The sequence below is a fragment of the Tiliqua scincoides genome, chromosome 2 (genome assembly GCF_035046505.1).
Source record: "Tiliqua scincoides isolate rTilSci1 chromosome 2, rTilSci1.hap2, whole genome shotgun sequence".
NCBI classification, from domain to species: Eukaryota; Metazoa; Chordata; class Lepidosauria; order Squamata; family Scincidae; genus Tiliqua; species Tiliqua scincoides.
The window spans coordinates 138,699,734-138,711,527 of NC_089822.1; the positions used below are offsets into that span (position 1 = coordinate 138,699,734).

At 42.2% G+C, this 11,794-nt stretch overlaps 1 protein-coding gene across 3 annotated transcripts in view; it reads left to right on the forward strand.

The window, feature by feature from the left end:
- Positions 1–8,189, forward strand: part of PCTP (phosphatidylcholine transfer protein) — a 43,168-nt gene extending 34,979 nt beyond the window's left edge. For all 3 annotated transcript variants that reach the window (XM_066614049.1, XM_066614050.1, XM_066614048.1), the window contains exons 3-6: positions 1,401–1,480; positions 3,143–3,314; positions 6,235–6,302; positions 7,988–8,189. In XM_066614049.1, the coding sequence (XP_066470146.1) occupies positions 1,401–1,480; positions 3,143–3,314; positions 6,235–6,302; positions 7,988–8,071 (404 nt within the window). In that variant the 3' untranslated portion in view covers positions 8,072–8,189. The remainder of the gene's footprint in view (positions 1–1,400; positions 1,481–3,142; positions 3,315–6,234; positions 6,303–7,987) is intronic.
- Positions 8,190–11,794: the final 3,605 nt, after the last annotated feature.

The following is an 11,794-nucleotide window of genomic DNA, read 5'->3' on the forward strand; positions in this document are numbered from 1 at the left end:
CCTCTTTACCCAGGCCTTCCATTTATTTGTGCCAATGTAATGGTGAGATTCCATGAAAGCTTTCAGTTGATATTCTTCATTTTATAACTATCAACAGTGACCTGCACTTGCGCCAGGTTGCTGGGGATTCTGGGACAAAGCCTTGCACAAGGCCACCCATGGTGTTCTCTGCTTGCTCCTAAAGGCACATTGAACAACTCTCACTTCCACCAGCACTGAGGGTTCAGGATCAACCTGTCCAGGTGGGCCATCTGATACACTGGGTCCTTGACCAGCACCCAACTTGGCTAGACTCTGATGGCATTCTAGTTGATTACATAATGCATGGGATATCTCAAGTGTTCAGTAGAGTTTTATAGATTTTCAAAAATTATCACCTAAGCCATATATACCATCATCATTTATTATTTCTAAGTATCTAATATGCACTAAGGTTTGTACAAAATAGGAAGACACAAATTCTTGCCTGCAGATTTACAGTGTACTTTTTTCAATTGGATTTATAAAACTTTATTTCATATAGTGTTTGCAGTGTTTGTGTCTGAGACTGAATAATGTAGGCAGAAGACAGAAAATTGAGAAGCTCATGATGGCAGGTGCTGAGTCTTCCAACCCTCCCCCCCCCATTCAAAATCAAAAGTAATTTGGGTTCCTAAATGTGGGCAGATCTGCACTTTAAAGGAGGCATCAGGGCTGGCCTTTTCAGGGGGCAAGGTGAAGTGGTAACCTCAAACAGTGGGTGCTAAAGGATGGAGAACACAACCATTCTGCTATAGGTGCTAGTCTACCTGTCCCTCTGCCCACCACTGCTTCTCCACTTCTTGTCTAAACTTGGCCCCACCCACCTCCTTTAGCCAGTGCCTTTTTACTGTTGCTGACATCGTCATGATGAGGCATTGCCATCAAGTAAGATAGAAGAATGGTAAGTGACATGCAATTATGACATCAGGATGTGGGTGGAATGGCAACAAACCAGGTGGGGGGCAACACCTCTTGTATTACCTCATACACTTGCACGGAGGGGGAGGTTGGGCTAGCCCTGGCTGCCACAGAAAACAGTTGCCCCACATCTCCTTCTCTTTCTACCAGTAAACTAGACTAAAAAAAAAGACACATGGTGTGATATTGTGCTGCAAGTTCTTTGCCCCCCTCCACCTCCATTATAGGGAGGGAGAGAGGAGGAAACATGTGGTTTCTGTTTCCAGTACTAGCCTTGCATCTCCCATACCATGTAGTTCTGCCTGGGAATGGCAGTTCCTGTGTTATACCCAGTTACAATCTGCACACAACTTAGATATAGCACTTCTGATTATCCAAGTGATTTATAGTCCTTGTCTTCTAGTTGTAAGTTCAGATAAATAAAATATGGCATCTGACGTGTATTTCCATTCAATTTGTAGAGGTCTGTGAGAAAATAGTTGATGGCAGATCAGCAATCTATTGGGAAGTGAAGTTTCCTTTCCCCATGACAAACAGAGATGTATCCTTTCATGTCTTGTTTTTGAGTTTTATGGTTTGCACATTTTAACACAAATCCCTTATGGTCTGGAAGATTATATTATGCACGGATAAACGCAGGGGTGGGTAAATTTACATTAGTTCTGCTGGATCAGACCAAAGGTCCATCTAATCCCGTATTCTATTTCCCCATCAGTTGTTTCTGGGAAGCCCACAAACAAAGGCATACTCTTCTCCCCACCCACCCCCTGCCCTACTCTCCTGCGACTGGTATTCAAAGGCACACAGCCTTTGAACCCGGTGGTAGCATATGGCCATTGCGATTAGTTGCCAATGATGGACGGCCTCCATGAATTTGTCCATTACCCTTTAAAGGTATTGGGGTGTTGAATTCCATATATTAATAATGCATTGTGTGAGGAAGCATTTCCTTTGTCCAGTCTTAATTTCCTGAAAATCAGTTTCATTGGATGACCTCTGGTTCTAGCATTGTGAGAGAGGAAGAAGAAGCTCTCTATGCACAAGATGTGTAATTTTATATGCCCCATAATTTCCCTCCATGGTTGCCTTTAATCCTAACTAAGCAGATTTAAGCATTGTAGTCTTTCCTCGTAGGGAAGGTGCTCCAGCCCCCTGATCATTTTGGTTGCCTTCTTCAGAACTTTCTCCAACTCTTCCATATCCTTTTTGTGGCAATAGGAACTGTCCACAGTATTCCAGATATGGCCACACCATTGTTTTGCGTAAAGACATTATAATATTAGCAGCTTTACTCATTCAACTTTTTAGCCCAAATACCACATTGGAGTATGAGCCTTATGCAGAGGGCCATAGTGCATGCCTGTTGTTATACTTACCATCATAAACTTTGCTTCTAAAAGCATTGCTGTACACTAAGTCCCCAACATACATACCAGTTCTGTTTCAGAGGTCTGTCCAGAAGTCAGAACTTGTGTATCAACCAGCTGTTGCTCGTTCACCACTATCATGCCTGTGTGAAAGCACCACAAAAGGTGTACTGCACCTGCGCAAAAGTGCTGATGCAGCCATCCATAACTTGAATTTCCATAACTTGGAAAGCCAGTACATTCTGTTCTTTTTTGAACACATGACATTCACCTCCCACTTTTATTTTTTCAGTGCTCATGTTTGAATTGAAGAAATTCTGGGAAGGAAAACCTGTTTTCCTTTATTGCACTTTCTCTTTTTTTTAGCCAGATCTTTCAGACTTGCAGTGCTTCCAGGCAGGAGACACATTTGCTCAGGCTTAGTCCTGGCATAACGGGTTGGTCAGTGTGCCCCTGCACTCTTGTGCACCAAGACAGCAACACTGGCTCTGAGAGTGAGGCCAGAGCCTCACTCTGAGGCTCTGAGTAGGAAGTGCTCATGAATGTGTATGTGTTCTCAGGGTGAGTTTGTGAACCATGCAGGCAGTTTGGAGGCTCTCATGGGCCAGAATTGACCCCAAACTTTGCTTTGCTCACATCTGGATTAACCCTTTGGGAAAGAGGAAGAATATAAGGTATTGATACATACTTCTGTGAGTTGTATGCACCCTTTAAAATGACAGTCTGAACATGAAGATTTCTTGAAATAGGAACACTCTCTATACCATTAGCAGAAGATAGATTCTTGTTCCACAATTTCTATTTTTTAAACTTTAATTTCTTAAACTTCAGCTCAGTATGTTTTTACTCGTGAGCGTCGAGATCTGGAGGTTGATGGGCGGAAGATCTATGTTATTCTGGCTAAAAGTGTGGTTACTTCTAAATTCCCAGAAAAACCTGGACTCATCAGAGTAAATCATTATAAACAAAATGTGGCCATTGAAAGCGATGGCAGGAATGGATCCAAAAGTAAGAAACTGATAAACAACTTTACAGGAATATCTACTTCCATGTTTTTATGGGTAATTGTTATCATAGTACCTGAGTTTTGTTTAGTAATTCTAATTATTGCTGTAATTGAGGATATTGTATGATGTTTGCCATGTTCCAAATTTGGACCAATAAGTAATGGCAGGACATTATTGAGCAAAATCAGATTGTCATGTCTGAGTGCCTGATGCTGTAAAGGAATATATTTGCAATCTGAACTTTTTTTTGATGGTGACACTGCAACAGCATTGATTAAATACTGTCACTAGTTAAATATATACTTCATTGATATTCATAAGATTACAATATGTGCGTAAGCATACACAACTTCTAATATATGTTATAAAAATGGAGGTAGCTCCAAGGGAAGGGGCTTTAAGAGAAAATGGCATTTGGTTTTGCAAAACCAACAGGGTAGATTAGGCTATGCGCATCAAGGGTTGAACAACCTGCCACTTGGGGAGAGCAGTACTGCCTAATCAACATTATAACCACAGAGGATTGAGCAGGTGGTGAAGTGAAACTTTTTTTTTTTAAGGTAGGTCCTGATTTTGAGAAATTTTGAAATTTGAGAGCCACTGGTTTAAAGTATCAATATTGTTTAATACATTATACATATACATACATTGTTTAATACATCAATACATATACATCAAGGCTCATATCTCCCATAATTCGTCTTTTCCCTGATATGCATATTCCTTTAGGTGCATATTCAGCCCAATCCTGTCCCCCACCATGAGCACCAATGCAGCCAAAAAGGTGTGTAGCATCCTATTGTGGAGGGATGATTGGACAGCCTACAGGAGGTAAGTGAAAACATTTTGCACTTACCTCCTGGTAGGCTGCCTGATCACCAGTGGGTCTCCTTAGATATACACCACCTATTTTGTATGTCTGAGGAGAGAAAAAGAACAGGGAAGTTTTAAAAATAGGGGCCAAGATTTGGCATCTTCAGTTGCCAGCAGAATCACCCCCTCCCGCCACCTCCCCACCCCCACTTCTTCCCCCATCCTTATCCAGAAATGCCCACAATTCTCCTGTTCGCTGCCCATCCACTATGTTCCATCCCATACTTGGTTCTTAATTACTGCATATTGTTGTGTTCAATTTATTTGTTCATAATAAATGTTATTTCATGGGGAAGTGGGAAATTGTTGTTCTCTATATTGTGCACCACTTCCACAATATGCCAATTCAATGCAAATATTAATTTCTACCCCCCCAAAAAGCCATGCAAATTAATTCCAGACCATTACTGCACATTTAGTGTGGGCACATTTACAGTGAGGTCATTGGACAGCTTGTAGCACTCAAATATGCTGAGATGTTCCCATTGTCTAAAGTTGAAAACAAGCTGCAGAACTGCTCCAATTTTGGCTTACCCTAATATGATCAGAGCATTTACTTTAGGACTAGACAGTTCCCCCAGAGGATTGGCAGCTGTTTTATTACAAGACCAAGTAATTGGTGACAGGCTCTAAGCATATGCATCCCATCTGCCTCAAGAAGGGGGGGAGGCTGCAGTTTTTGAGAAAGGAGGTGCTTGGCCTCTTCAGAATTTTGCATTCAGAATAGGAATATCCCCAGCAGTCTTGAGAATGAAATATTCCCCAGTGAAGTTTCTTTTTGTCAGTGCTTGTCTAAGATTAGTTGAATGGTACAAGGAATTGTTGAATACCACCTATCTTCTAAGCTGTGTCTCTGTTTCTCTCCCCCATTTCCTTCCTGGTAAACTGTTTGTGGTGAGGTTTCACCACCACAAGCACAGTACAACAAAAGGTACTTTTGAGTCCACTTGCATATATTTCTAAATCACACCTGACTGGGCCTTAGCTGAGGACTTCATGGGCAGCACAATCCTACCTAACTCCCTTTTCAATGTAGCCGAACAAACACAGTGTGGCCTGTATCCTGTGGGGCAGTATCAGGCACCAGATGCCTCTTTTGGGTAAGAGAATATTTGTTCCCTTGCCCCTGGTAAGCCCATGTTGGTGGCTCTACTCAGATCTGTACCAGCTACATTGCAGGCTCAAGTCCGTGTGGACCCAGATCAGGGGATCAAGACCAGGAACGGGGTTAGGATATCGGTGTGTACCACTACTACTGATATCAGATAATAGTGTTGAACTTTCCAGGTCTGACAGCTGGATGTGAAAACAGCTCCAAGAGGAAGCAAGGAGGCAGGACCATCCCTTGAATAAGGCATGATAAGGCAGTGACCGTAGGAAACAGATTATCAGGAGGGATGAAGCAGGAAACCCTCTGTCACATCATTTACCTTTCTCTCTCCCTCACCTTACTGCACCTGCCACCATTGGACCAGCACTGCCTCCGCTCAGCAATAGCAACTTCAAGCCATTCTCCTCTCTTCCACTAGATGTGGAGGTGGAGAGGAAGGAGGAGAAGAGAATGTGTGGAGTGGTGGGCAGAAGAGCATCAACAGTCCTCTCCATGCTTCCTCCTCTGCTCCTCCATTTTTCAAATATAGCAGTGTGCTGCAGATGAAGACCAGAGTGGCTCATCCTGGCTGCTGCTGAGTCATAGAGAAGAGGGTGAGGGTGGCAGGTAAGAAGGTGGTAATGAACATGGCTTTTGGTGCCCTTCCTCAAGCATCCTGAGGTCTTGAGCCACTGCTACAGGAAAGGGGAAGAACAGTTTTTGGAGAAATCACACGCAGACTTGTGGAAGTTGTTTGAAAATTGTGGAGTTTCCATGGGTATCTGACACAATCATACAAAATTGCAGAAATAAAAGGGCAAGTCCTAAGTTTAAATACAGTACTCAGTGCAGCCTAGAAATGTAGTCTGAACGTACAAGTAATCACCAAATAAATAAATAACTGCTACTTTGAAATAACCATGTTGACTGCATTTCTTTCTCTCTTTTTGTTTTCAAGTTTACATGTTTTACTTTGAAAATCCTGGTGGTAAGGTTCCTTCATGGGCTGTTAACTGGGCAGCCAAGGTAAGCAGGGTGTTGGAATTTCTAGAAGTAACTTAGGGCCAATCCTATTCAACTTTCCAGCACTGATGCAGCCCCCAGGTAAGGGAATAAATGTTCCCTTACCTTGAGGAGGCCTCCATGAATGCCCTTCCACCACAGGGTGCAATGCATGCCCCATTGGCACAGCTGCATCAGTACTAGATAGTTGGATAGGATTGGGCCATTAGTGTATTCCAGGGGCATGTGGTGTGAGGGTAGCAGGTGAGGCAGAACTGCCCCGTTGTTGTCCGTGGAAAAGCACTGCAGCTGCCCCACCTGCTTACACTTTCTCAGGTATAAGGAGAGTCTCCTCAGGTGTAAGCAGGCAGGGCAGCTGCAGTGCTTTTCTATAGACTACAGTGGGGTGGTTCTGCCTCACCTGCTGCACCACATGTCTCTAGTGTATTCAACCAATGGTCCATTTTGCTTGGTCCCTTGTTGCAGGCTAACTGTTGGGAAAAAGAGATAGAGGAAGAGTAGATTCAATCACAAATCCAGATTTCTTTATTTAACATTCCCTGTTAGAAGTGGTAGAACAGTTCTGTTAGGTTCAAACAGATCTTTACAAACCCATGTACTCTTCTCAGATGAAAATATGAGACAAGGAATTCCTTCCGCACCTATTTAATGTAAAGAATGTATGGCTCCATTACATTAAATGGGGGGAAAATTCAGAGGCTGCAGGTGCAGAAACTGGGGGGGGGGGGAAAGACCCACAGAGGGTTGCACTTGCCTCACCCCTTTGACTTTTGGCTGCAGTCTCTGAGTTTTGTCGCCTTTTAATGTAGTGGAGATACTTCTTCCCATTGTATTAGACAGGGAGGGAAGGGTCATTTTTCTGTGCTTCAGATTGACTTGGAATAATGATCTAAAATCTTCCAAATTACTTCAGAAGGTTTTTGGATCTTTCTTTCTAAATTAATATGAGATAAGCCTGGAAGAGCTCATCCACCTCTATTCCCCCTATTGCCTGTTGCTCGTTTGAGAGGGATTCCAAGATAGTTCAGTGTGGAAGTCCATTCATTGAACCATGCTTTTTTTTCTTTTTCTCAAAGTATCACCCTGTTTCCTGACCTAAACATGTGTTTTTGACATAACTACTTCAGCTGCATTGTCTCTAATGACTATTTCCAGGATTCTTTACTCATTCAGTATAAGAACTGCTTATTTCTTTGGTGGAAAAATCTTAATATGAGGATGAATGCCAGTTCTTATAATGATCACCCATGAGTTTCTCTAGCACATTTCCTGCTCTTTTAGTTTGAACCTGGTCATTTTTTCCTTTCCCCCTCTCATTTAGCAAACTGGCTTCAAAGACTCTGTAAGTTTGAGATAAAAAATGCTTCATCTAAAACTTCCAAGTGTCTTTGGTGTGAACATTGATTGCTCCCTCCTATATAAAGCTATATTTTTTTGAAAGAGATGAATGATGGGCTGTATAGGAAAAGGTCATTCACAGAGTAGATGCCATCGAGTTTAGTAAGGATTTTAAGCAGCAACATTTAATTTTTCCCTACAAGGTAACTTAACCCAAGGTTTAGCCCATGGAACTTAATGTTTTTTGGGGAGGGGAGTATGGGGGTAGATGGGTATAGCAAAAGTCATGAAAATTAGTCAGAAGTTACTAGACATAAAACAGGAATAACTACTCTACACTTTTTTTAAAGACCGGAGTGCCTAATTTTGTGAAAGATATGCAGAAAGCTTGCCTCGGTTATCAGAGGAGGAGATCAACTGCTCATCAAATGTGATCCAAATGAATGGTTTAAAGGTGTGCTCTTTCCAAAGTTGGATGCTTCCATGGATAATCAGCCACGACACATCACTGAATAACATCTGCCTCCCAGTGTGGGTAATCATGAGCCATGTAAGTGCCCAGGCATATGACATTGGAACATATTAAACTTCTTGTTCTCATTTTCCATCCGTTAGATGTCCTGCTGTTTTTACTTTGATGTCTCAAATATCACTTCAACGTTTGACGCATGCTTGTGGTTTCCACCCAAGTCTAACAATCCCCTTCAAGCACAGGGACTCTGATGTACACATTCACAAAACTTCACTACCCTCAAGAGCCTCTGGACCTACTTTAGAGGAGGAAACAGCTCCATGCTCAAAGAGTGTTGTGCATGCAGAACTGCCCCCTCCATTGAATTTATAGAGAAACCCATACTGCAGTACACAGGGAGCTCCAGATCAAGATTCTGCTTCTTATTTCCTCTTAGCACTTCTGCATTTTTGAAGTGTGCTGTTGAACTACTGGAAGCCTTTTATTTGACCTCTCAGTAGGGATTAGAGCTTACTCTGGTCTTCTAGTGTGTCTTGGAAAAATGAGCTCAAACAATCCCTTGCAAGTTAAAACAGAAAAAAAATTTCACTGATCAATCGAAATCATCTTCTAGGTCATTACAGCCCAATCCTATCCACACTTTTCTGGGAGTAAGCCCCACTGACTTTAATAAGACTTACTTCTGAGTAGACATGCATAGGACTGGGCTGCCAGCCATTAAAAATGGGCTTCAGTCCAGAGAAAGTAATGTTTAAGGCCTCTTGAAACCAATGGGTTGTCAGCTGGGTTTAGGCTGCAGTCTTGTACACAGTCACTTAGGAGTAAGTCCTGTTGAACTCTGGGATGTAATGCTGAAAAGCAATCATAAGATTTTGTTGCATGTCCTATAACTTCAGTGGGATGTAAGCACAATTAATTTTCTTTAGTCTGGGCTCATTGAATGAAAGATGTTGAGTTTCACATTTTTTATCTGGGAAAAATAACATTAATTAGAAAATACGTCAATGATTTTTTTAAAGGTCCACCGCATAATAATGTGTCATCAATTCTGTCTGTAGTATGCTTTCCAGATCTGGTCCAGCTTTATTTGTATGATAATTGCTCTCTATTCTCTGACTTTGAAACTGAAACAAACAAGCATTAGAGTTATATAAATGCATTATCGCCCAGTCCTAACCCCCCTCCTCACTGCCAGAATTAGCGTTCCAGTGATGGGGAGTGCTTGACGGCCCTCACAGGGTGCTTTGTAGTTATGCTTTGCGACCCTGCATGTGACAACAGACTGCCAAACGAACACCTGTGAAGGTAAGTTGGTTGGGGGGACGGAATGGGGCGGGGGACGAAACAAGGCAGGAACAGGTGGGGGGAGGATGGATCAGGTCTGGGAAGGGGGCAGGCTTAGTGACACTAGTGGCCGTCTGATTCAACCCCCCTTTCCAAATTCGATCCTGTGGCCTGCATCCTTATGGCTCTGCACCTGCAATTTTACTGGCATAGATCCGAACAGATACCTCCATAATTATGACCACATGCTGCAGTTTGGAAACCAGTCCCTAGAAAAGCAGAATGGGGAAGATATTTTGTAATATTTCTTCCAGTTTTGTTGCTGACTGAAGACCTATGAGCTATTGCAGGGCCATATACCTCTGTCTTCCCACACTTTTCTGTTCCCTCAGCTCTGATAATGGCCAACGACCTGCTTGGCCAGATGTTTCCTGAGCACAAAGCTTTGTGTTTCCCTCTCACATCATCTTGAAAGAGGCAGAGCTATGATGTGTTCAGATCTGACATCATTTCAGAAAACTGATGGCTAGGTTGGTGGGAATCTTTCTTACTGTATATGGGCTAGAAAGTAGGGCTTCTTCATCTCAAGATTTGGATACAGCAAATGGTAAACAATGTAGGATGAAAAGAGAGTCTTGTTTTTTTTTAAACTGGAAAGTTTGTAAACAAGGCTATTTTTGCCACTGATGTTTCATTGGTTTTGTGTTCCCTATATTTTGTGATTCAAATAATAAACCTCTATCAGCTGGAATGTATATTTGATAGTTAAGTAGATCTGTTTTCTGTACTGCATCAACATTACAAGCAATCTTGGACCATTTCGCACTTTATGTGGCAGCAAACCTGACCTTGCCAAAGTGTACCATCTACGCAGAGCATATATTGCATACATGTGATTTTCCATGTTCACATTTTAAACTTTTAGATGTACAGGCGAGCCCTTTTAATCCACAGGTTTGAAATTCACAGATTTGACATAGCGTGGTTTCCAAACTCATGCTGGAGAGCCCCACTGGATCTCCCTGATGTGACTGAAAACACTTTCCAGTCACATCTGGGAGACTTTCTGAGGACCAGGGAAGCTGAATGTGGCCACCCTGGGCCTCTGAACATCTCCTGGAGGTGTTGAAAAGTCACTTCTGGTTTTTGCGAAGTGCCTTTCTGACACCTCCAGAGGACTTTCTGAGGCCTGAAGAGGTCATTCATGGCTTCTGTGGACCTCAGAACATCTCCAGACATGACTAAGAGCCATTTCTGGTAGCATCTGGAGGTCCTCTGTGGTCCATGCTCACAGATTATCCCCAGGTTTTGGTATCTGCAGGGGATCTAGGAACAGATCTCCCATCGATAATTAGGGCCAACTATATACTTAAAAAATAAAGATTTAACAGCCCAATCCTATGCATGTCTACTCAGAAGTTAGTTCCATTGTGTCCAATGGGGCTTACTCTCAGGAAAGTGAGTATAGGATTGCCACCCAAGATGGTCACCTGAACAATGCAATGTGTGAAGCAGCCCATGTGTTCCCAAGTCAGCATTTTCTCTTGCTCTTTGTATATTTTGTTCACCTATTTGTAGAAAGGGATGCAGATGACACAATGCAAAATATTGCTTGTGTCGCTGGCCATTTGTGAGAGTTATTTCTACTTTCATACTTTTTTCAGTAGTTGTCAGTTAATAGTGATTCTTGACCCAATTACTATCAGGAGCACGCTCCCTAAAATACAATAAACATTATCTATGAAAGGATCCTTTGGGTTCAAAACATGTTGGTTAAAAGTTATTTCCGTACCTCATTGGGGTACCCCTTTAGCCTATATGATATGCTGGTGGAGGTGCTATTTCTTTTCAGTGCTTCAATACCTGCCTGAGTAGTCAACCTCATCATATCCATCTTCTTTGTAGAGTTGTAACATTCTTCCGTTACCCTTGGAGCATGGATGAAACAGATTCAGCAAATACACCCCATTTTATGGAGGGGTTGTTGAAGGTGAAACATACCTGTCTGCCCAAGTGGGCTTGTTCTTGCTCTACATAAGTTGTGCACAAATCAGTTCTTAAATTTTAAAAGGAGAGCATAAAAACTGTTTTGCTGGATCAAACCAAGGCCTCATTCAAAACAGCAACTAGCCAGGTGCTTCTCAGCGCTCACAAATGATGGTCTTCCCCAATCTTATTTTTTCTCCCAGTACTGTGTCTGGTATTCTTTTCATCAAGATCATCATAACCAATTACTCTTTCATTGATAGGCCTATTTTCCATGAGTCTTACTGCTATCATCAGATATTGTCGTAGTGAATTCCATAGATGTCTGAAAGACCTTTCCTTTATCGGTCCTGAATCTGCATTTGGTTGACTTCATTGGTTCAAGGTGCATTCTAGTATTGCGTGTGAGAGAGAA